At 38.0% G+C, this 21,382-nt stretch overlaps 1 protein-coding gene across 4 annotated transcripts in view; it reads right to left on the bottom strand.

Moving 5' to 3' along the window:
• Window positions 1-7,429: 7,429 nt before the first annotated feature.
• NFU1 (NFU1 iron-sulfur cluster scaffold) overlaps window positions 7,430-21,382 on the bottom strand; it is a 51,063-nt gene continuing 37,110 nt past the window's right edge. For 3 of the 4 annotated variants that reach the window (XM_051975438.1, XM_051975441.1, XM_051975440.1), the window contains exons 6-8: window positions 16,660-16,720; window positions 11,020-11,194; window positions 7,430-7,845 (exon numbers count right to left, since the gene is read on the bottom strand). In XM_051975438.1, the coding sequence (XP_051831398.1) occupies window positions 7,801-7,845; window positions 11,020-11,194; window positions 16,660-16,720 (281 nt within the window). In that variant the 3' untranslated portion in view covers window positions 7,430-7,800. Of the gene's footprint in view, window positions 7,846-11,015; window positions 11,195-16,659; window positions 16,721-21,382 lie in introns of all 4 variants that reach the window. The other variant, XM_051975439.1, reaches the window with a different exon arrangement.

Here is a 21,382-nt window from a genome sequence, read left to right as displayed (position 1 = left end):
GGCCGTCGCTGTTCTCTGAGCTCCCTGAGAGGCCATCGCTGTTCTCTGAGCTCCCTGAGAGGCCGTTGCTGTTCTCTGATCTCCCTGAGAGGCCGTTGCTGTTCTCTGACTTCTCTGAGAGGCCGTCGCTGTTCTCTGAGCTCCCTGAGAGGCCGTCGCTGTTCTCTGAGCTCCCTGAGAGGCCATCACTGTTCTCTGACCTCTCTGACTGAGAGGCCGTCACTGTTCTCTGACCTTCCTGAGAGGCCATCGCTGTCTTCTCTGAGAGGTCATCGCTATTCCCTGAGCTCCCTGAGAGGCCGTCGCTGTTCTCTGAGCTCCCTGAGAGGCCGTCGCTATTCTCTGAGCTCCCTGAGAGGCCGTCGCTGTTCTCTGAGCTCCCTGAGAGGCCGTCGCTGTTCTCTGAGCTCCCTGAGAGGCCGTCGCTGTTCTCTGAGCTCCCTGAGAGGCCGTCGCTGTTCTCTGAGCTCCCTGAGAGGCCGTCGCTGTTCTCTGATCTCCCTGAGAGGCCGTTGCTGTTCTCTGACTTCTCTGAGAGGCCGTCGCTGTTCTCTGAGCTCCCTGAGAGGCCGTCGCTGTTCTCTGAGCTCCCTGAGAGGCCATCACTGTTCTCTGACCTCTCTGACTGAGAGGCCGTCACTGTTCTCTGACCTTCCTGAGAGGCCATCGCTGTCTTCTCTGAGAGGTCATTGCTATTCTCTGAGCTCCCTGAGAGGCCGTCGCTGTTCTCTGAGCTCCCTGAGAGGCCGTCACTGTTCTCTGACCTCTCTGAGAGGCCGTTGCTGTTCTCTGACCTCTCTGACTGAGAGGCCGTCGCTGTCCTCTGAGCTCTCTGAGAGGCCGTTGCTATTCTCTGAGCTTTCTGAGAGGCCATTGCTGTCCTCTGACTTCTCTGAGAGGCCATTGCTATTCTCTGAGCTCCCTGAGAGGCCATCGCTATTCTCTGAGCTCCCTGAGAGGCCATCGCTATTCTCTGAGCTCCCTGAGAGGCCGTCGCTGTTCTCTGAGCTCCCTGAGAGCCGTCGCTGTTCTCTGAGCTCCCTGAGAGGCCGTCGCTGTTCTCTGAGCTCCCTGAGAGGCCGTCGCTGTTCTCTGAGCTCCCTGAGAGGCCGTCGCTGTTCTCTGAGCTCCCTGAGAGGCCGTCGCTGTTCTCTGAGCTCCCTGAGAGGCTGTCGCTGTTCTCTGAGCTCCCTGAGAGGCCGTCGCTGTTCTCTGAGCTCCCTGAGAGGCTGTCGCTATTCTCTGAGCTCCCTGAGAGGCCATCGCTGTCTTCTCTGAGAGGCCATTGCTATTCTCTGACCTCTCTGAGAGGCCGTCGCTGTTCTCTGAGCTCTCTGAGAGGCCGTCGCTGTTCTCTGACCTTCCTGAAAGGCCATCGCTGTTCTCTGAGCTCCCTGAGAGGCTGTCGCTGTTCTCTGAGCTCCCTGAGAGGCCATCACTGTTCTCTGACCTCTCTGACTGAGAGGCCGTCACTGTTCTCTGACCTTCCTGAAAGGCCATCGCTGTCTTCTCTGAGAGGCCATTGCTATTCTCTGAGCTCTCTGAGAGGCCGTTGCTGTTCTCTGAGCTCTCTGAGAGGCCGTCGCTGTTCTCTGACCTCTCTGACTGAGAGGCCGTTGCTGTTCTCTGAGCTCTCTGAGAAGCCGTTGCTATTCTCTGAGCTCTCTGAGAAGCCGTTGCTATTCTCTGAGCTTTCTGAGAGGCCATTGCTGTCCTCTGACTTCTCTGAGAGGCCGTCGCTGTTCTCTGACTTCTCTGAGAGGCTGTCGCTATTCTCTGAGCTCCCTGAGAGGCCATCGCTGTTCTCTGAGCTCTCTGAGAGGCCGTTGCTGTTCTCTGACTTCTCTGAGAGGCTGTCGCTATTCTCTGAGCTCCCTGAGAGGCCGTCGCTGTTCTCTGACCTCTCTTGCTGGGAGGCCGTTGCATTGTCTGACCTCTCTCCTCTTCCCTCTGCCTCCAGTTTATTTCATTCCAAGTCTGCAACACCTGTCCCAGCAAAGGCTGCCCTGTAACTCCTTCAGATGCTATGATCCACAACTGTGGAGGCTCTCGGAGAATTAACCTGTCCCTTAACATTGAGTGGAGGAGAGAGAACCTTCTAGAAAGGGAGGACAGTCACTGAAAATGTACAGAGTCAGGAGAAGGGTCATGTGTGAGGGACAACACAAAGTTCAAGAACTGAGGGTATAGAAATAAATACAAGAGCACTGGAAAGGTAAGTAGGAGCCAGCTTGTGAAGGGCCTAAAAAGTCAAACTCTGGATTTTGTATTTGCTCCTGGAGGTATTAAGTTGCTTAGTGAGTAGGGGTCAGACCAGTTCTTTAGGAAAACCACTTTGGTACCTAAGAGAAGCCTGGACTGAAGAGGGGAGAGCTTTGAGAAAGGAAGACCAACTAGAAGGATACGCGAATTGTCAAAGCATGAGATCATGAAGGCCTGCATCAGGGTGGCAACTATATAAGTAGGAAAAGGACTTAAACAAGAGATGTTGTGAAAATATTATAATGGGTATGGATATGTGAAATGAATGGTGAGGAACTGAGGATGACCCATTACAGGGTGCCCAGGAGGATTATACTTGCAACAATAATAGGGTAAATTTGGAAGAGAGGAAGATTTGAAAAATTTCTAATAGAAGTGTATTACTTCGAGCAGAACCATTAGAACATTGTACATAGTAACAGCAACACAGTGTGATGCCCCACATTGATGGATTTAGCTCTTCTCAGCAATATAATGATCCAAGACAATTCTAATAAGACTTGGGATGGAAAATGCTGTCTTGCATCCAGAGCAAGAACTATGACACCTGAATGCAAATCGAAGTATACTATTTCCATATTATTTTATTGATCATGGTTTTTCCCTTTTGTTCTGATTCTTCTTTCATAGCATGGCTAATGCAGAAATATGTTTTATATGATTGTACATATGTATAATCTATATCAGATTGTTTACTATCCTAGAGATGGGGGAGAAAGGGAAGGAGAAAACATTTGGAAGTCAAAATCTCATAAAAGTGAATGTTGAAAATTATCTTTACATGTGATTGGAAAAAATAAATTATTATTAATGGGGGGAAAGTATATCACTTCACTCTCAGATTTTTTTTTTGGGGGGGGGAGAACTGGCTGTGAACAAAGAGGGATGATTTTCTTTATCTAAAAATTATAGACCCAAAATATAAAGTAATTTTACCTGGATGTAGATGTAGAAATTCAGGATATACAGTAAACGCCTCTTCTGAGAATATGAAAGCTCCAGGAAATTACTTTATTTAAAGCAGCTGTGGTAAAGTTACAAAGTACACCTGTAGAGGAGTCCAGAGCAGCAGGGAGGCAGAGTAGACTGATATAAAGATGGAAAAGGTGTGTCTAGGGGTGACGTGGGGAAGCATAGCCTTAGGTACACAAATTTCCTGGAGAATGGCTGCTTTCCTACTAACAATGTGGGAACTATAGAAGATAGAAAGAAGATGAGGGGATGAGAGGACAATGGGATGATTCTTTGTTACTTGCTTCAATTAAATGTCTTTTGCTCTGATTTCATAGACCATCTAGTTCAGTGTAGCAAAGAGTCACTGAGTGGTGGTTCAGAGCTGTGGATTTAAATCTATTTAAATATCTCCAAAAGATACGTTAGACTTGGGAGATAATCAGGAGCCTGAATCATGTGAAAATCTTTGGGGGAACCTTATTATAATAGCATGTACTTTTCTATGGGTTATATTTGTTTGGGAAATGAAAAAAACAAACCAAAACATTTTCCCTTAAAAGAAAATCTAAGCAATGTATAGATTCATCTCTCTGTTTAATTTCAATGGTTTTATCTTATTGGTCTTGTAATGATTGATGCCACATGTACACTAGGAACTGGTAAAGGATAACGATGGGGGAAATAGTGCACTCAGCAAAACTATTTCTAACAGGTAATACCACATTGCTATTAACCACTACTATCTAGGTTTTATCGGAAAACATTTAAGATGGTGAGAAGTATTTCTCCTTGCTCCCCTTCCTCCATTTATTTTTTCTTTCTTAAGGCTGTTATTTTAATTCAGTTGTATTTTTAAAAACATTAAAATGTTCAACAAGAATTGAAAACATAGTAAATATCTTTTCTGACTCCCAATCTAGATTAGTGGTTTAATTTATCTAGGAAACTACTTAGTGAAAAATCTCCATCAAGGAAGATAAAGCTTTGTCCTGCTGTTTATGTCTTACAAAGTTGACTGGGGCACTTGAAGGTTAATTGAATTGTGGAGGATGACAAAATCAGTAGTGATGATAGAAGGTAGACCTGAACGCAGGCCTTTAATGGTTGGTTCTCCTTCCATTATAATCACACTATCTCTCAATAATAATTCTAATTCTTCACATTGCCCTTTAAAGATAAATAAGCAGCACATCTCTGATTGATATTAGGGAGTAATCATTATATTAAATATGCTGTAGTTGTAGTGACACATTAATTAGACTGGGGTGATTGAGACTTTGCCCCAGCACACTGAAAGCAGTGTCTAGTAAAAAGGACTAAAAAGAGGTGGGGGTCTTAACGATATACAAGATGTGCGTGTCTGCATATAGATACACACACACACACTCACATACATATACGTAATATATGTGCAAATGTAAGGGTAGGATTAATAGTTAATCAAATCAACTCAACTTGTGATAACTAATAAGATGTTCCAATCATAGATTTTAGACTAAATGCAAAAAGCCCTTTGTACTATAGTGATATTGTAAAAGGAGATGTTTGGATAAGCTGAAGAAATATGGACTTGCAAGGTGTTGTCTCTAAATTATCCAGCTGGAGAACTGGACTGATTCTAAAGATAAGAGAAAACCTGATTTTCTAGTATTTCCATAATGAGGAACTGTTTAGGGAGAAAGGACTTAACTTTGGCTTGACCAAGTCTCCTCTCCTATCTCCCTTTGCCTGGAGGAGTTACTTATAAGCTGCCAGAAAATATTAGGCTTCCATCATCCTCTTGCTATTACCTCATAGTATTTCCAAATAAGCTGATGACAACGCATGAATCTGAATCCATGGTTCCACAGGGACCCAGCAAAGAAACTATAGCTGCCTAATAGGAGCTTTGTGAGCACCCCATGAATGAGAGAAAAGGACTTTTGCAGCCAGTTGTGAACCATTCCTTTTGCCACATGCCCTCACTAAAGCCTGAGACCATTTCCCCCTGGATTCTCTACGTATATCTGAAAGTGTTATCATATTTGTTCAGGGAAACATTTTGTACCAACTATATTATATCGTTTTAACAAATACCCTTCTTTTAAAAACTACTTGAAACTGATTGACAAATTTACATTTGGGAGTCATCAACATTGAATGGATGAGAACTGATAAGCCCACCAAATGAGAGGGAAAAGGATTCAAAATAAAGCTAAAGTTAAAGTGTGACATGAATGAGGATTTATCAAGGAAGACCAAGCAATAGGATAAGTAGGAAGAAAACCAAGGAGAAGGCAGTTATCAAGAAAAGAGAGGCTCTCCAGGAGGAAATGGGGACTATTATATGCTATAGAGATCAAGAAAGATGAATATTAAGAAAAGACCATTTAATTTAATGATTTAGGTCAGCAACCTGATTAGCATTCATCAATTCATTCAAATTCTGAAAAATAGCATGGGGAGCAGAAAGCTAACCTTGTAGGCAGGCACCAGACTTGTTCAAGCCCAGGAACTTGTTATACATTGGCTGTGTGCTCTTGGGCAAAACTCAAATTCCAATGACTTAAATTCTTAACGCCTCAGGAAATTTTCTAAGACTGTTAAGTTGCAGAGGAGTTACTGGTATGCATTGGTAGATGGGGATTTTCCTTCTTGGCAGTTTTTCACATCAGTGAAATCATGAGTCTTTCTAGAAAGTTACTCACTAGAAATGGAGGGATTAATGGTAAAGGTAACCTGCTGTGGATCTCCCAAATTACTTTCCTTTCCTTCAGTGGCAACTTTTTACAGGGACATATGTTTAAGCAAGACTTTCTTGTGTATTGTTTTGAAATATTTGCAGGAGGTACTTTTTAAGTTACTGAAAGTGAATTTTTACATTTTCTACTTCCCTTAAAGATTCAGGCAAAATTGGTTTATAGTAGGGGAAAAGACATGTGATAGCTGCTTTCATGGTAAAATCACAGGATCTCAGACTTAGAAGGGCCTTTAGTCTAATCTATATTTGCAAACAAATTCTATCTCATTTCCCACAATTGACCAATCTCTTCCTTAACACTGTGAAAAGCTCCTTCCTTTCCTTCCAATGCTTCCCTTTCATAGCTTTTAAAAATGCTCCTCTGTAATTTTCAGTGTTTGCTCTCAATTTTACCCAGTCTAAATAAAATAAATCCCCTTTTTCACACAGCGAAGGCAGTTAACATTTCCTTTTCTAAGTCTCCTCAGGACTGAACATTCCATCCACTGGTTCATGTGTGACAAAGTCTCTAGTCTTCTCACTTTGTGAGAATCAATCAACCTTCAATTTGTCTGGGTTTTATCTAAGATGTAATGTTCTGAATTGAACACATTTCTCCAGATGGGGTTGGACCACGAATAGGCACAGTGGGATTATAACCTCCCTCCCTTTCTGGAGATGATGCTTCTAAACACCCTAGGCTTCTTTAGCTGTCTAACCATTTTGAGTTTGGTAGTCTACTAAAAACCCTAGGTCTTGTTCATGAAAACTATCGTCCATCCTATCCTTTTGATGCTGATTCTTTTATTTTTAATTTTTGAGGAGAAAGTATGGTATAATAGAATTAATGCTACATTTGGAAGCAGAGGACCTGAGTTCAAATCCTAGCTCTGACACCTTGGTTAATCTTGCTAGCACATGAGCTTCCTACAATATGAGGGAATTGAGGTAGGTGACCCTTAAGTCCCTTCCATTTCTAAATCTATGATCTGAGTGCAGAATTTATATTTCTCATTATAAGATGCAGTCTAACCATCTGTTATATTTTGACTCTAATCCAATATGTGAGCTAACATTTCCTGGCTTTGTGCCATCTGCAGACTTGAGAAGTATAAAATATCATCCAAAGCACTGATAAAAATATGGAACATAAGAGAGATAAGACTAGATTCTTGAATCACTTTATAAGACCTCTCCCTCCAAGTTCAAAGATCACTTCAAGTGACCTAGGTAAGAATGGGAGTGTCCTCTGCCATAAACTTTCAACAAAAGATAGATTACAGGTAGATATAACTAGAGTGGCATTTAAGAATAGCGATATGAATTGAGAATTGAGACAAACTCTTTCCTCTCTGGATTGAGGAAAACAGCTGCTTTAATTTAATCTTCTACTTTCATTTTCAAGAATCATTATCTGATGATAGTTTTCCTAGCACTATTTCAAAATAGAAAACAAACAAACAAACCAAACTAGGAATATGTGTTAAGAGATGATTTTCTGGGCAAAGAGTTCATTCTTATTTTATTCACAGGATGGGAAAAGAACTGTTTTTTAGTTCTTTTTTTTTGTGTGTGTACTTAGAGATGAACAAAATAGATGAGGAAAAATGATTTTGAGCCTTTCCATACTTTATACAAAAGAAAAATTGTACTGAAATCAAAAACAAAAAAGAAAATATCTATTTGAAAAGAAGTCACATTTATAGAATATCAATCAGATTGAAATAAATTATTTAACAAATAATACAAAGAAAAATAATTGCCACATTTAATTATAGTTCTTTGAAGAAAATGACACCTTTTATTAATCCTCAATAAATTTCTTCAGAGGTCCATGCTATTCACCTCAAGGAATTTGTAGTGTTTCAGGGTGAGTTTGCATCTTTTTCTTCTAATTCATCATCTACAACCTAAACACAAAATAAAATGAATTAAATATTTCAAATAATAAGTTTCAAATTGCCATTATACTGTTCTGAATATTATATGTTCATCAGAAGAAACTACTTTCTTGAATATGGCCTTCCAAATAACCTTTTCTGAGAGAATATAATCTATAGCAATGTATAAGTACAAGAAAACTCCATTAAAATATTTAAGATGCCTTTGATATATATCTGATTGTAGATTCAAATTTACATGTTTATACTGTCACTAATAGGAAGAAGGAAAATCAAATATTTATATATAAGAATCAAATCAGTCAACCTCCCTGGCCAAGAATAGGTTTCTCTGGTATCAGTCACACAGGTGTAAGAAATGATTCCATTGGTCAGAAAAATGTTATTGGCTTTTATTCCAACTGATCCAATCAGGCCTTTTCATTTCTCAGACTTTTAGCACTCTCTTCTGTACAGTAGGGATAAACCAGAAAGTGCCCCAGGTACCATGTATTTTTAAAAAATAGTCTAAAATTTACATGATTGTAAACCAAAACACTGCTGAAATTTCTTGCTGTGGTGGCTGTACTGGATAATTTTTTAAACTACTTTTTTTTTTTTTGTCATAAGAGAAGGTTAATCTGGGGGATGGAGGAGGTTGTAAAAATAATGTAAAAATATAAGGTATTACTAAGATATATTTCATTGCTCCCTCCTAAAGGGGGAATAAGACTAGGCCTGTGTGCAGGTCTAAGCAATTCCAAGGGAAGGAAACTCCTTCTAACCAATTCAGGGTTAAAATCTTATTTGCATTTTGTAGTCTTAGAGGGCTGCCAGGAAGTTCTGGGTCCTCTGCTGTCTTTGTCTGGGCTGCTGCTCACATCACTGCCCTGTGGCTCCAGCTGCTTCTCCTCGGGCTGAGTATGACAGCTGCACTGTGCCCCTTCCAAAACTACTGTTTTGGGAGTTAGGAGACTAAATGCTGCAGCCCCATCATCCTGCAGGAACTGTACCATGACTTGCCCACCAGCCTTCAAAACTTCAGCATTGTGGACTCTACCTTGACAGACTTGCACTCCTGCCTTTGCTGGGGAGGAGCTGCCCATAGCTGATGGAGGGAGATGGGCAATATATTTGGCCAACATCACATCTCTACTTCTCAGTCAAGACAATAACCAAGTGTATGAGTACCCATAATAAATGCTGAAGTACTTATTTTCTCATCAAAATGCTTCAAATAGCAAATCTGATGATTTTTGAAGCAGATGAGTTCTGAGGTATCAATACACTTTGCTCCCAACAATCTCAAGACCTGAGTAGCATATTACTGACTCCACCTCAGAGTTAAGTAAACTGCAACCCAGAGAGGTGATTTGTATTAAATTAGCAAGTAGAACTAAGACCCAAGACCAAGTTTTCCTATTCCAAATTCAGGACTCCTTCTTTCCATTATATCACACCAGAGGGAAAGCTCTTATAGAGTTTTGGTCATGTTGCACAAGTTGATGAATAATTCAGTAAATTATTTTCTTTGGAAAGGAAAAGAGGTCACATAAACAAAGAACTTCCTCCTTCTCACTAAGACTATTGCAATTAAAGTGCCACTTCAAATTCCTAACTTGAACATCATAAAACAACCACACCTAGGTTAGTGAATACAAACATTTCTTTTTAAATTCATTGTGTCTCTTTATATTCAATATAAAATAATGATCAGGAGACTAAAGCAAAAACTAAACAATTTTGAAATTATATCACACAAAGACATGTTTTGTGATGAAAAAGTAGAGGCACATGGATTACTGAATATAAACACTGTTCATTTCCAATGATATTTATAACTGGAAAAATTAATACATTTATAACTTGTCAACAAATTACTTTACTGTTTCTACCTCCCCCCAAAACCTCCCATTTGGACATGCTCAAGAATTTCACACCATGTACATTGATTGCTCCAGGCTGGGATTCCTCAGGCTACTCTTAAACCTCATAAGTCCATCTATTCTGACAAAACAATTTATCAAAGACCTCAAGTAACTGGCTATTTTTCCCCAATAATTGCTGAAGAAGTAACTCAATTTTCTTCTCTAATCTAATCTAGAATGTTATGACTCCATATGACCTATAAAATAGGATTTAGGGATGATGTTCCCTCTCTCAACTTTAAAAAGAACAGGTTGTATTCTGAACAATGTGATTATAAAATACTGAACTAAAAATAAATAAGACCACAGAACTGAAAAGATAAAAGTTATTCTAATGAACCACAATCTGGTGATTCTTTTCTAAATCTCATATTCCAATACAATAGGGGTTTGCAAATAGTATAAAATTTAGCTGATTAGCCTTTTTCTTTTCACAGATAACACTTCTTACTCCTTACATACTACCTGAATAGAAGACTGTAACAGCCTCCTAATTGGTTTTTCTACCTTAAGTTTCTGCCAATTCCAATCTATATTCCATACAATTGCCAAAGGCATTTTCTTTAAGCATAGTCTGTTTCTGTCACTCCACTATTGCATATACTTCTATGGCTCCCTATTATCTTGAGGAAAAATATAAACTCCTCTATTTGCTATTTAAAGCTCCTACACAATTTTGCCCCCAACCCACATACTTTTCCAGCTTCATTTTACCCCTTTGCCACAATTTAGGGACCAGCCATAATGAAAAAAAAAGTTGTTCCTCATAAATGACACTTAAAACTCCTCTCTCAAGAGTCTTTTCATTCAATGTCTTCCATACCTGGAACATCCTTTCTCCTTCCCTCTTGACTTTTGGAATTCCTTATTTCCTACAAGATTTAGCTGAAATATTGCCTTCTACAAAAAGCTTTCTTGATTCCCCCACTTTTAGTACTCTTTCTCTAAATTTACTTGTATTTATTTTGTACATATTCTATACATATGCACACATACATAAAAACATACATACCATATGTATATTCATATTGTCTCCCCAGGTAACATGTAAATTCTCTGGGGATAGGGATTTCATTTCAGAATGGATTAAACCAGATGACTTCTAAAGTCTTTTACAATTTTGAGATTCTATGATTGACCTTTGGTCTGTCATATTAATGACTTCTAAGTCACAACTTTTATGTGTTTATGCATAATGCCTGGTATAAGGCATTCTCAAGAAATGCTAGCTGATGAACTGATAACATATTCAAGTGGCAAAATGGTACTGACCTACCTGCTCTACACCTTCTACTTCTGGAATATAGAACTGTAGCATATTTTGGATTCCATTTTTCAGAGTGATGATGGAGCTGGGACAGCTGGTACAGGAACCCTGCAGTTTCAGCTGTACAATGCCATCTTCAAAGCCTTTGTAGATCACATCACCTCCATCTTCCTGCACAGTTGGCCTTTCGTCAGGGAATATTTAAAAGACACAGATTCAGAGAGAAAATGAAAAGGATCAGTAAGATTTAGGTATATACTAGCTTTATTCCAGTAAAATAAAGCTAAAGCTACTCTTCAGATGGAGAACAAGTAACCAAAATTTTTTCCAAGTAAATTGTAACATTTGTTTTTTAGCTAGAAGTTATTTTATACCTCCAATTTTACTTAATTGCCCAAATTTTCCATTTCAACTAAAAAATGTTTCTAAAATACTTTGGGCTTCATCATCTCATGAAATTGTATCACTCTAAGCTCCAGAAAAGTGGATTTCAATTCCCTGAACTATGGCTTCCTATGTTACCTCATTTACTCTCTCATTCATACTAACTCTAATCTTCATCTTTATTGTGACCTTCTAGTCCTGTAACTTCTACTTCTTTATTCTCCTAGGCTTTCTTCTCCAATCTGGTTTTACTTGTTTCCACACTTAGTCAAATGGAACAAGATTAATTTTAACTTGCTTTAGAAGGCAAAAACAGGAACAGGGGGTAGAAATTACAGAGAAGCAGATTTCAGTCCTAAATTTTTTTATCTCCTCTTGCAAATGACACGATACTGTAGATATAATTAGGTTTTTCCAAAGTGGAATGGGCTACAATAGTGAGTTTTCCATCATAACTGTCTTTAAAAAGTGGCTAGATGACCGTTTGCTAAGGGGTAAGGGGATGTGCTTGATTGGGAATTCCTCTTTCCAAATGGATTAAACTAGATGATCTCTAAAGTCTTTTACAACTTTGAGATTCTATGATTGACCCATAGTCTGTCATTTAATGACTTCTAAATTTTAAATCCTTCACCTTTAGACTTTTCATTGGTGTTGATCTGCTAATCCTCAACCTTGGCTAACCCATTCCCATTACATTTCTTTGTTTCTACCTGAGTTGTTGAGAAAGTAAAAATATTGAGTTGACTTTACTCATTATAAAATTTTATGAAGTGTAACATCATCTGAGCCCTTATTATTGCTAGTCATTCTATTTAATTTTTATTGGCTCCCTATCTCATTACCTGCAGTAACTATTCTGAACCTTTAACTCTCTTAAAAATACAACCACAACCTAACTCTCTTACTTACAAATTAACAATAATAAAAATAATAACTGACAAAAGCATAGAGCGTTAGCACCACAGATCATTAAATTGGAAAAAACATTAGAGGTTAACTCTAGTCTAACTTTTTCTTTACACAGAAGAAGAAACAGAAACTGGTAAGAGAATGAATGACTTCCTTGGAGTAATGTAATAAATCAGTGTCTCAAGTTGGATTTGAACCTAGGACTCTGTTATATACAGCGCTCTACCCTCTGTGAGGCTGCCTCATATTTAATCTTCAATGAGAAGTTTGAGGACATCTGATTGTGAGCTCTAATTTCTCTATTTTATCCTTAAACATCATCACTCATTTTCTTTCTTAGAGGTCTCATTAGTCACTCTTTGCAAAAGGTAATTCTGCTCTGAATGTTTTTGATCCCACTGCTCTGGTGTCTTATTCTATCAGTCATTTTTTATATCTTCAACCTGATTCTTTGTGTTGACTCCTTCCCTTCTATCTACAAAGTTACACCTACTTAATAAAAAAAAAAAAGTCTTAACTTGCTTTTTCTATACCATCCCCTATTTCTCTTTTCTTCATAGTCAAATTTCTAGGGAGAAAAAAATTGTACATACTACCCACTCACTGTCTAGCTCCCAACCATTTGAGTCCCCCCCCCCCCCCATCACTGCTGAACCTAAAATTCTTCAAAATGCATCAATGGTCTTCTAAATTACTAAATCCAATGAACCTTATTCATCCTCACTGACTTTTCTGCGGCAAACTGATATCTGAATTACCCATTTCTTCTGGGCACTCTTTCCTCTCTTGAATTCAGATACATAAAATTTTTTCCCAGTTCTCTACACCAACCTTATTAGCTGTTCGTATCTTTTTTGCAAATGTCTTATGTTTGTACCAAACCTGTTAGAGTGCAGAAGTTGGAAATTCCATAAGATAGTGTCAGTGGATATCATCTTTTCTCTTTCTACACTATATTCTTTGGCAATTTCATTTATTCCCATTGCATCAACTATTCTCTCTAAGCAGATGACTTCCAAATCTGTACTTCTGTTCTCCAGCTTTCTTCTTAGCTCTGGATCTACATCTTCAAAAGCCTTCCAACTATTTCCATCTGAACTTTTAGCTGGCACCTCAAGCTCAACAAGTCCCAAACCAAGTTCATTATCTATCCTCAAAAACCTGTTCTTTTTGGGGGGAATTCCCTATATATATCCTTGATATGACCTCCTCATTCCCCCTCTACTTTAAAGAAAAATGAGTAGAATATAGCACCCAAACTGGGATAACTGAGAATTCATTATAGAGCCCCAGCAATTTAACAACTGTTTATGTATCTATTGAGTGCTACATAGTGAGAGTGATAAAAAGGATAAAAATGGCTCAGGCCTTTAAGAAGATCATCATTTAGCCACGGAATAAATCACATGCACAATGACCATAAGACAAAATAAAGTAATTATTACTATAACAGAGGTTTAAAAAAATGCTATGAGAATTTTTGTTGGAGAGATGACTTTCATATTGAGGGATTCATGTTGAAAGCTTCATGGAGAAAGATAATATTTGAGCATGGCTTTGAGAGATAGAAGAATTTTAATAGTTAGGGACAGGCTATATAGAGTTTTGTCTGCCTGAAAAAGGGACTAAGAATGAAAGAGAGAATATGCAACAATGGGCTTAGAAAAGAACAAATAGTCTAGTTTGGATTTGAAGCACAGACTGTGTGAGGGGGAATGGTGGGAGATAAAAGCTGGAAAGGGAGGTGGAAGGTCTTAAATGCAAGGCTTTATAGAATTTAATCAATAGGCAGTGAAGAACCATGTTAACTTTTGGAATAGTAGAATGATATGATTGCAGTTGGGCATTAGGAGAGACTAGAGAGGGGAAGACTAGACAGGAAAACATTTGTGTTGCTGTAGAAAAAGCAATAAATTCAGAATTAGAAGCCTAGATAGTTGAATAATGATTGCCATTTAGTGTTGTGCCCTTAGGCAACGTACTCACTTTACTTGTTGGTAAAACACTGACATGAAGTAACCAGGTGGTTCAGGGAATAGAGTGCCCAGGCCTATAGTCAGGAAATCTCACCTTCCTTTCAAATCTGCCTCAGACACTTCCTAGCTGTGTGACTCTGGGAAAGTCATTTAACGCTGTTTGCCAGTTTCTTAACTATATAATAAGCTGAGAAGGAAATGGAAAACCATTCCAGTGTCTTTGCCAAGAAAACCCCAAATAGTGTCACAAAAAAATAGAAAGAACTGAACAACAAAGTTCCTATTGACAGTCTGCTACTCCAGGACAAATCTAGCTAAGTATCAATCAGTAGACTGAACATAAGGTGAGGAATTTCTGATCTATAATTCATAAAACTAAGAAAAATGCAGACCTAATTTTGGACATACCCACTTTCTACTTCAGCAGTGATGGCTGCAGAGTTAGGAAACTGGATAAGGAGCATAACAATTTTGAGGTTAATTGTACACATTCATTCAATTGTCAGTTCTCCAAATGTGAGATCTTTGTCCAATGAACAATGAGTTGATAAAAGATTAACTCACACATTCTCTAATCAGAGGTAAATGAAGGAATCAGTTTTTATCACGAATCCAAAAGCAACAAGAAACATCATTTTATGAAATACTTGGTCATGTACTGTAGTAGTTTTCTTAATTTCCTCATGAGGACAGCAAAAAACAAACAAAAATCACCATAAAGATAAATGTACTCACTGCTGGATCTGTCTCCCAAAGAGATAATAAAAGAGGGAAAAGGACCCACATATGTAAAAATGTAGCAGCTATTTTTATGGTGGCAAGGAATTGAAAATTGAATGGATACCCATCAGTTGGAGAGTGGCTGAATAAATTATGGTACATAAATGTAATGGAATACTATTATTCTATAAGTAATATAAACAGAATTTTCAGAAAAGCCTGGAAAGACTTACATGAAGTAAGTCATGCTTCTGAGTTTATGCTGATTTTAGTGGACAGAATAAGGAAAATATTGTACATAGTAACAGCAAGATTATAAGATGATCAACTATGATAGATTAAGTTTTTCAATTAAAAAGTGATTCAAGACAATTCCAACAAATTTTGGATGAAAAATGTCATCTGCATCCAAAGAGACTGATGCTTTTCACTATTTTAAATTTGTTTTTTCTTTTGTTTTAAATTTGTTTTTTTCTTTTTCATGGTTTTCCCTTTTGTTCTGATTTTTCTTTCCCAATATGAATCATATGAAAATATGTTAAAAATTGAATATCCATATATATCCTATATCAGAAAGCTTGCTGTTTGGGGGAGGAGAGATGTGAGAGAGGGAGAAAGAAAAAAATGAAACTCAAAATCTTTTAAATACAAATGTTTAAAATCATTTTTACTTGCAATTGGAAAGATAATATGCCATTAAAATAAAATTAAAAAAAGATAACTACACTTTATATACTAATCTCTGATAAAAAGATGGAGAAATTTTACAAAGAATTTAAAATTCTTCAAAATAAATAATTGTGGACACTGACCCTCTCCTGATTCTAAGTTTATTATTCTTTCCCCCCCAAAAAAAATTTTTTTTCTCAATTATATGAAGTCAAGCAAAGAATGTACAAATACTTTCAGGTTCACTTCCTTCAAAATATATAAATGAAAAAATAAATCTCTTAAACATGCAATTACATAGTTCAAAATTTCTCTTCCTCTCAGTGCTTTTATATACTTTCTGTATATATTTAAAAGCTTTATACAAGTTTGAAGAGTGCTTTGAAACTATCAAATGATTAAATAACATAGGAAGAAAAATAGAGCCATGTTCACCAATTCCTAGTGGCTAGGAGGGAAAACTTATTTCTGGAATAACTTATCTTTTAAAATCCTGTCCATTTTTCATTTTTGTTTGTTTTTTTATGAGGCAACTGGGATTAAATGATTTGCCCAGGATCATACACAGCTAGCAAGTATTAGGTATCTGAAGCTGGATTTGAATTCAAGTCCTCCTGACTTCAAGAGCAGTGCTCTATTTAGTGTGCCATTTAGCTGCCTAGTCCTGTCCAATTTTCAAGGCTAAATTCAAACATCACTTTTTCCTTAAAATATTCAGACTCCTTCTGGTTGAAAATAATATTCCCTTTCTCCAGAACAGGACATATATCCACAGCATTAAAATTTTATGTCTTTATATAATACAATTTGACACACATTTTTCAAAATTATATTTTTAACTGCTTTATTTTGTGAATTAGTTTTAAGTATAGAAAGTAGAATTTAAGCTCTGACACAGTTATAAGTTAAATATCTTATATAAATTAATTTACACATTTGCTCATAACCACAATCTTTCAGACTATTAAAATCATTCCCATGATGATACCTTATCCTTGTATCCAACAATTCTTTAATCATTGCTACAACTTCATCATCCTCTTCAGTTGCTAGGAACAAGCACAAAGCAAAATTTTAATAGCAGCAATATGATATAATTTTTTTTAAAATTAGGATTAAAAAAAGAGAAGATTTACATTTTAAAGCAAAATCACATTGAGGGGCAAGTGAGATAACTTATTAAATACAATGGTGTTGGAATCTTTACAAATTGCTAACTCATTAGAGTTGATAGATTATTGATCTGATCTTACAAGAAGATGTTTTGGGCCAGAACCTGAAACAAGGAACTAAGTAGAACTAATTAATACAATGCTTGTGTTTACACCTTTACTCATTGGAGTTCACAAGTATGGCAGATTCACAAAGTAAACTTTGTAACTTTGTGAATTCACACCTCCCTTGAAGCTCTTAGGGCCAGAGAGCACTATGGGAGAAAACCCATAATCCCTCTCTCTTGTATCCCACAATTCCTCTCTCTCGTATAAAAGAAACAAAAAGAGGTTCTCGGACAGATTTCAGCGGAATTACATGAAGAGTGGAGCTGAACTGAAGGCTGAAGAAAGCAGAGGCAAAAGCAAAGGACAATCTGCAAGAGCTCTTGGAATCAAGCAGAGAGAGAGGCCTCAACTAACCAGGCTATTTTGGAAGGAGAAAATAAACATTTGTATTTTTACCAGCTGGCTTGGGTGATTATTACTTTCAACTGCAACTAAGACTGCCTCCAGAAAACCTCCCCCCAAAAACCTGCTCTTTTCCCCAGAGAGAGTCATCATCATATATATATTTAAAGAAGAAAAAGAACACCACATTTTGGCGCCCGAACAGGGACAAAATCCTGATTTCAGTGGAAAAGTTCCAATCCTGATTTCAGTGGAAAAGCCTCTAATACTGATCCAGTGTAAAAGTCTTCTTGACCCAGAAATTAGGGTGAGTGCAACAAAGAAATTTTGTTAAAAGAGTTAAAGTAGAATTTCATCTAAGATGGGACAGATGTTTAGAAAACAGCCTTCTGTTTCTGTCCAAGGAAAATGTTTAGAGAGCATTGTCAAAGTTATGGAAAGCCAAGGTTTAATTATAATTTTACAGCAGATCACTGAACTTTTACAAATTGTAAAGCACATATGTCCTTGTTTCTCTTTGGAAAAGGAATTAGATCTAAACAAATGGAAATTGGTAGGAGAGGATCTTTATCATTTCTATAATAAAAATGGGCCTAACTCAATTTCCAAAGACATACTTGATACATATAATTTAATACAACTAGCTTTAGGAAATTTTATAAGTATTAAAATAAGGAAAAAGAAGAAACAACAGCAGGGAGAGGTGCCAACTATACTAGGTGAAAAGAAACAAGAATCAGATAAGAATGGAGTTAATTACAATTCTGAGTATGATACTTGGCAGCAGGAGGAATTAGATCATTCCACATCTCATGACCCTCCCCTCTCAATTAACCCTTCATGGGTAGAGGAAGAAGAGGGAGGAAGAGAGGCAGAAACACAGCCAGCTTCTCCTGTAAAGCAGAATATGACAAGATTAGAAGAGGCATTAATTAAAGCAAAAAATGAAGGAGAAGATATAGCTGATTTTATAAATGCATATCCTGTGATTGAAGAGCTCGACTCCTCAGTTCAAAAAGGAAGAAGATACATTCCTTTTAATTTGAAAAAAAATAAAGATTTGAAAAGGAGTTGCACTTTTTATGGGGCTACAACCTCTTATGTGAAGATGTTACTAGATAATTTGTCTTATGAAATCTTAACTCCGAATGACTGGAAATCCATAGCTAAGACATGTCTAGAACCGGGACAAAATTTATTGTGGCTTTTGGAGTTTCATGCATTATGTAGGATTCAAGCCCAACGCAATAGGCAAACAGGAACTATTGGACAAATCACTTTTGCCCAACTAGCAGGTGAAGGTCAGTATAGAGAGAATTCAGAACAGATTTATTATCCCATAACAATGTATGAGCTAATTTCTAAGGCTGCGATAAAAGCTTGGAATTCTCTCCCTGGACAGCAAGATGGAAATAAAGCTTTTACAAAAATAGAGCAAGGTCCCAATGAACCTTTTGCAGATTTTGTGGGACGTTTGCAAACAGCTGTAACAAGAGCCATTGGAGACAATGCAGCAACAGAAATAATGACTAGACATTTGGCTAAGGAAAATGCCAATGAGGTTTGCAAAAGAATTATATGGGGGCTAGACAAAGATGCTCCTTTAGAGGAGATCATAAGACGCTGTGCTACAATGGGCACAAATGCTTATTATGCCCAGACTATAATGAACAGGGGAAGACAGGGTGCCTCTTGGCAAGGGACTTCTAGAGAAATTCGTTGATGTTTTCTGTGTGGAAAAGTTGGACATCTAAGAGTCCAATGTAGATACAGAGATACAATGAGAAGACAGGGTGAGAGAATAAAACCCAAAACCCGTGTCCAAAATGTAACCGAGGCTTTCACTGGGCCTCTGAATGTAGATTGACTCAGGGAAATGAGAGGCATGGCCCAGCTTCAAGACCCCAGTGGGGCAAGATGGCAGCCGAGGTTACACCCAGAGAGTCTTTAGAAATTCGATAGTAAGATATGATCAATCAACCAAAAGGCAAACAGATGGAAGAAGGAGATTATACAATCAATCAGCCAAAAGGCAATCGGAGGGGAAAAGGGGATTGCAATTAGGAAAAACAGAGTTATATGCAGTAGAGACTACTGAGACATCCCCTGGAGAGGTGAAATCTGTTCCTGTCCATCCTATGGATCCCTTGCCTCCAGGCACAGTACGCTTGACCATTTCACCTCCTGAGGGTGCTTACAAAACAGTGGCTTTCCACACACTGATGTGGGAAACTGGGAAATTTGTAGCTAATATCCCAGTCACTAACACAGGTAGACAACCTGTGATTTATCAACCAGGAGAAGTAGTAGCATCAGGCTTACTGTTACATACCCCTAATAGACAATCTGATGATGGCTGCCCAGATGCTGACTTCAAGCAGCAGAGTCCAGGAATATTTTGGACTGCAGCTGTGACAGATGACCAACCCATGCTCATTATTTATATGAATGGAATACCATTAAAAGGATTGGTAGACACAGGTGCAGATCGTACTGTAATTAGAGGTGCCAGCTGGCCCAGTCACTGGCCAAAGATTAAGGCAGACATCTACATGTCTGGTGTAGGAGGGTCAATAGCAGCAGAAATTAGTGCTGCCCCTATGAAATGGACATTTGAAAATGAAACAGGAGTTTTTACTCCTTTTGTGGTTGAAAAAATCTCCATCAATCTATGGGGAAGAGACATTTTACAGCAGATAGGATTAAAATTGAGTATTTCGGCTTTTTAGGTAGGGCTGCTGTTATAGGTCTGCCAGCACTCTCACCGGTTCCTATTCAGTGGAAAACTGATACACCAGTGTGGGTAGAACAGTGGCCCTTAACAAGAGATAAAATTCAGGCCTTATTAGATATAGATATAGCAGCTTGACCAAGGGCACTTACAATCTTCTCTAAGTCCTTGGAATTCCCCAGTGTTTATTATAAAAAAGAAATCTGGAAAATGGAGGATGTTAAGTGATTTAAGAAAGGTAAATGAACAGATGGAAACTATGGGAACTCTTCAGCCTTCAATCCAGCTCCACTCTTCATGTAATTCCGCTGAAATCTGTCCGAGAGCCTCTGTCTGTTTCTTTTATATGAGAGAGAAGAATTGTGGGATACGAGAGAGAGGGATTATGGGTTTTCTCCCATAGTACTCTCGGGCCCTATATTATTTGTTAGCTCCACAACTTTTTTGGAAATAGAAAATTCTACCAGGAACCAGGAAGTGAGATTAATTTGACATAGTGTGGTGAATGGCCAATGTGATACAGTGGTATTGGTTATGCCCTAGAAGAGTCCTACATTTTGAAATCTTAGCTAGAAAGAATGCAAAAATTCACTAGCCAGAAGAATGGGGAAAATGAGATGTTCTTTAGTCTTTGGTAGAGAATTTTAAATGAAAATTCACACTTCATATCTCATTAAAATTGGAAGAATTATATACAAATTTTCCCAGAATCAATGTTGGTAAAACTATTAAGGTCTTTAAAATTGTTAAAGTTATTAAAGTTTCCATAAGTAACACTTCTGTTCACTTTTTCTGCTTTGGTGTCACCATTTTGTAAAAGACTGTATGCTATAGAAGAAGAATGGAAAGAAATGACAGGCTCTGGGGATCTAGATCCCCAAGGAGATCTTTGAGGCATTGCCTGTCGTAGCAAAATGTCATACACAACACTGCCTCTGGGTTCTCAGAGGGCACCCAGGAGAGGATGAAGATTGGAAAAAAAAGAGAAAGGGAAGATATGATTTGGCCTCTATTAGAAACTTTATATTAGACTTTGTTTTAAGGTGACAAAACCAACAAATATATGAATATATGAAATCTGTGAGCTCACTTTCAACACCAAATTCCTAGTTCTGGCATTCCTCCCAACATCCTATCCCTCTCAACTCTGATCCAAATATCTGCTTTGAGTATGAAGGGGCTTCTAAACAGCTATGTCTACCTATAACTACTATCCCTGGTATCTCAACTAATCATCTTGCTCCAAGCCCAGTAGGAGTGGAAGCTTGAGGTCTTGGGGAAAAAGAACTTGGTTGGGAGTTAGTATTGACTAAGGTTATACACATGGCTCTGGACACTATTATTCCCCTACTGATGTG

The sequence above is a fragment of the Antechinus flavipes genome, chromosome 2 (genome assembly GCF_016432865.1).
Source record: "Antechinus flavipes isolate AdamAnt ecotype Samford, QLD, Australia chromosome 2, AdamAnt_v2, whole genome shotgun sequence".
NCBI classification, from domain to species: domain Eukaryota; kingdom Metazoa; phylum Chordata; class Mammalia; order Dasyuromorphia; family Dasyuridae; genus Antechinus; species Antechinus flavipes.
This window is presented reverse-complemented; position numbering and strand designations above follow the sequence as displayed.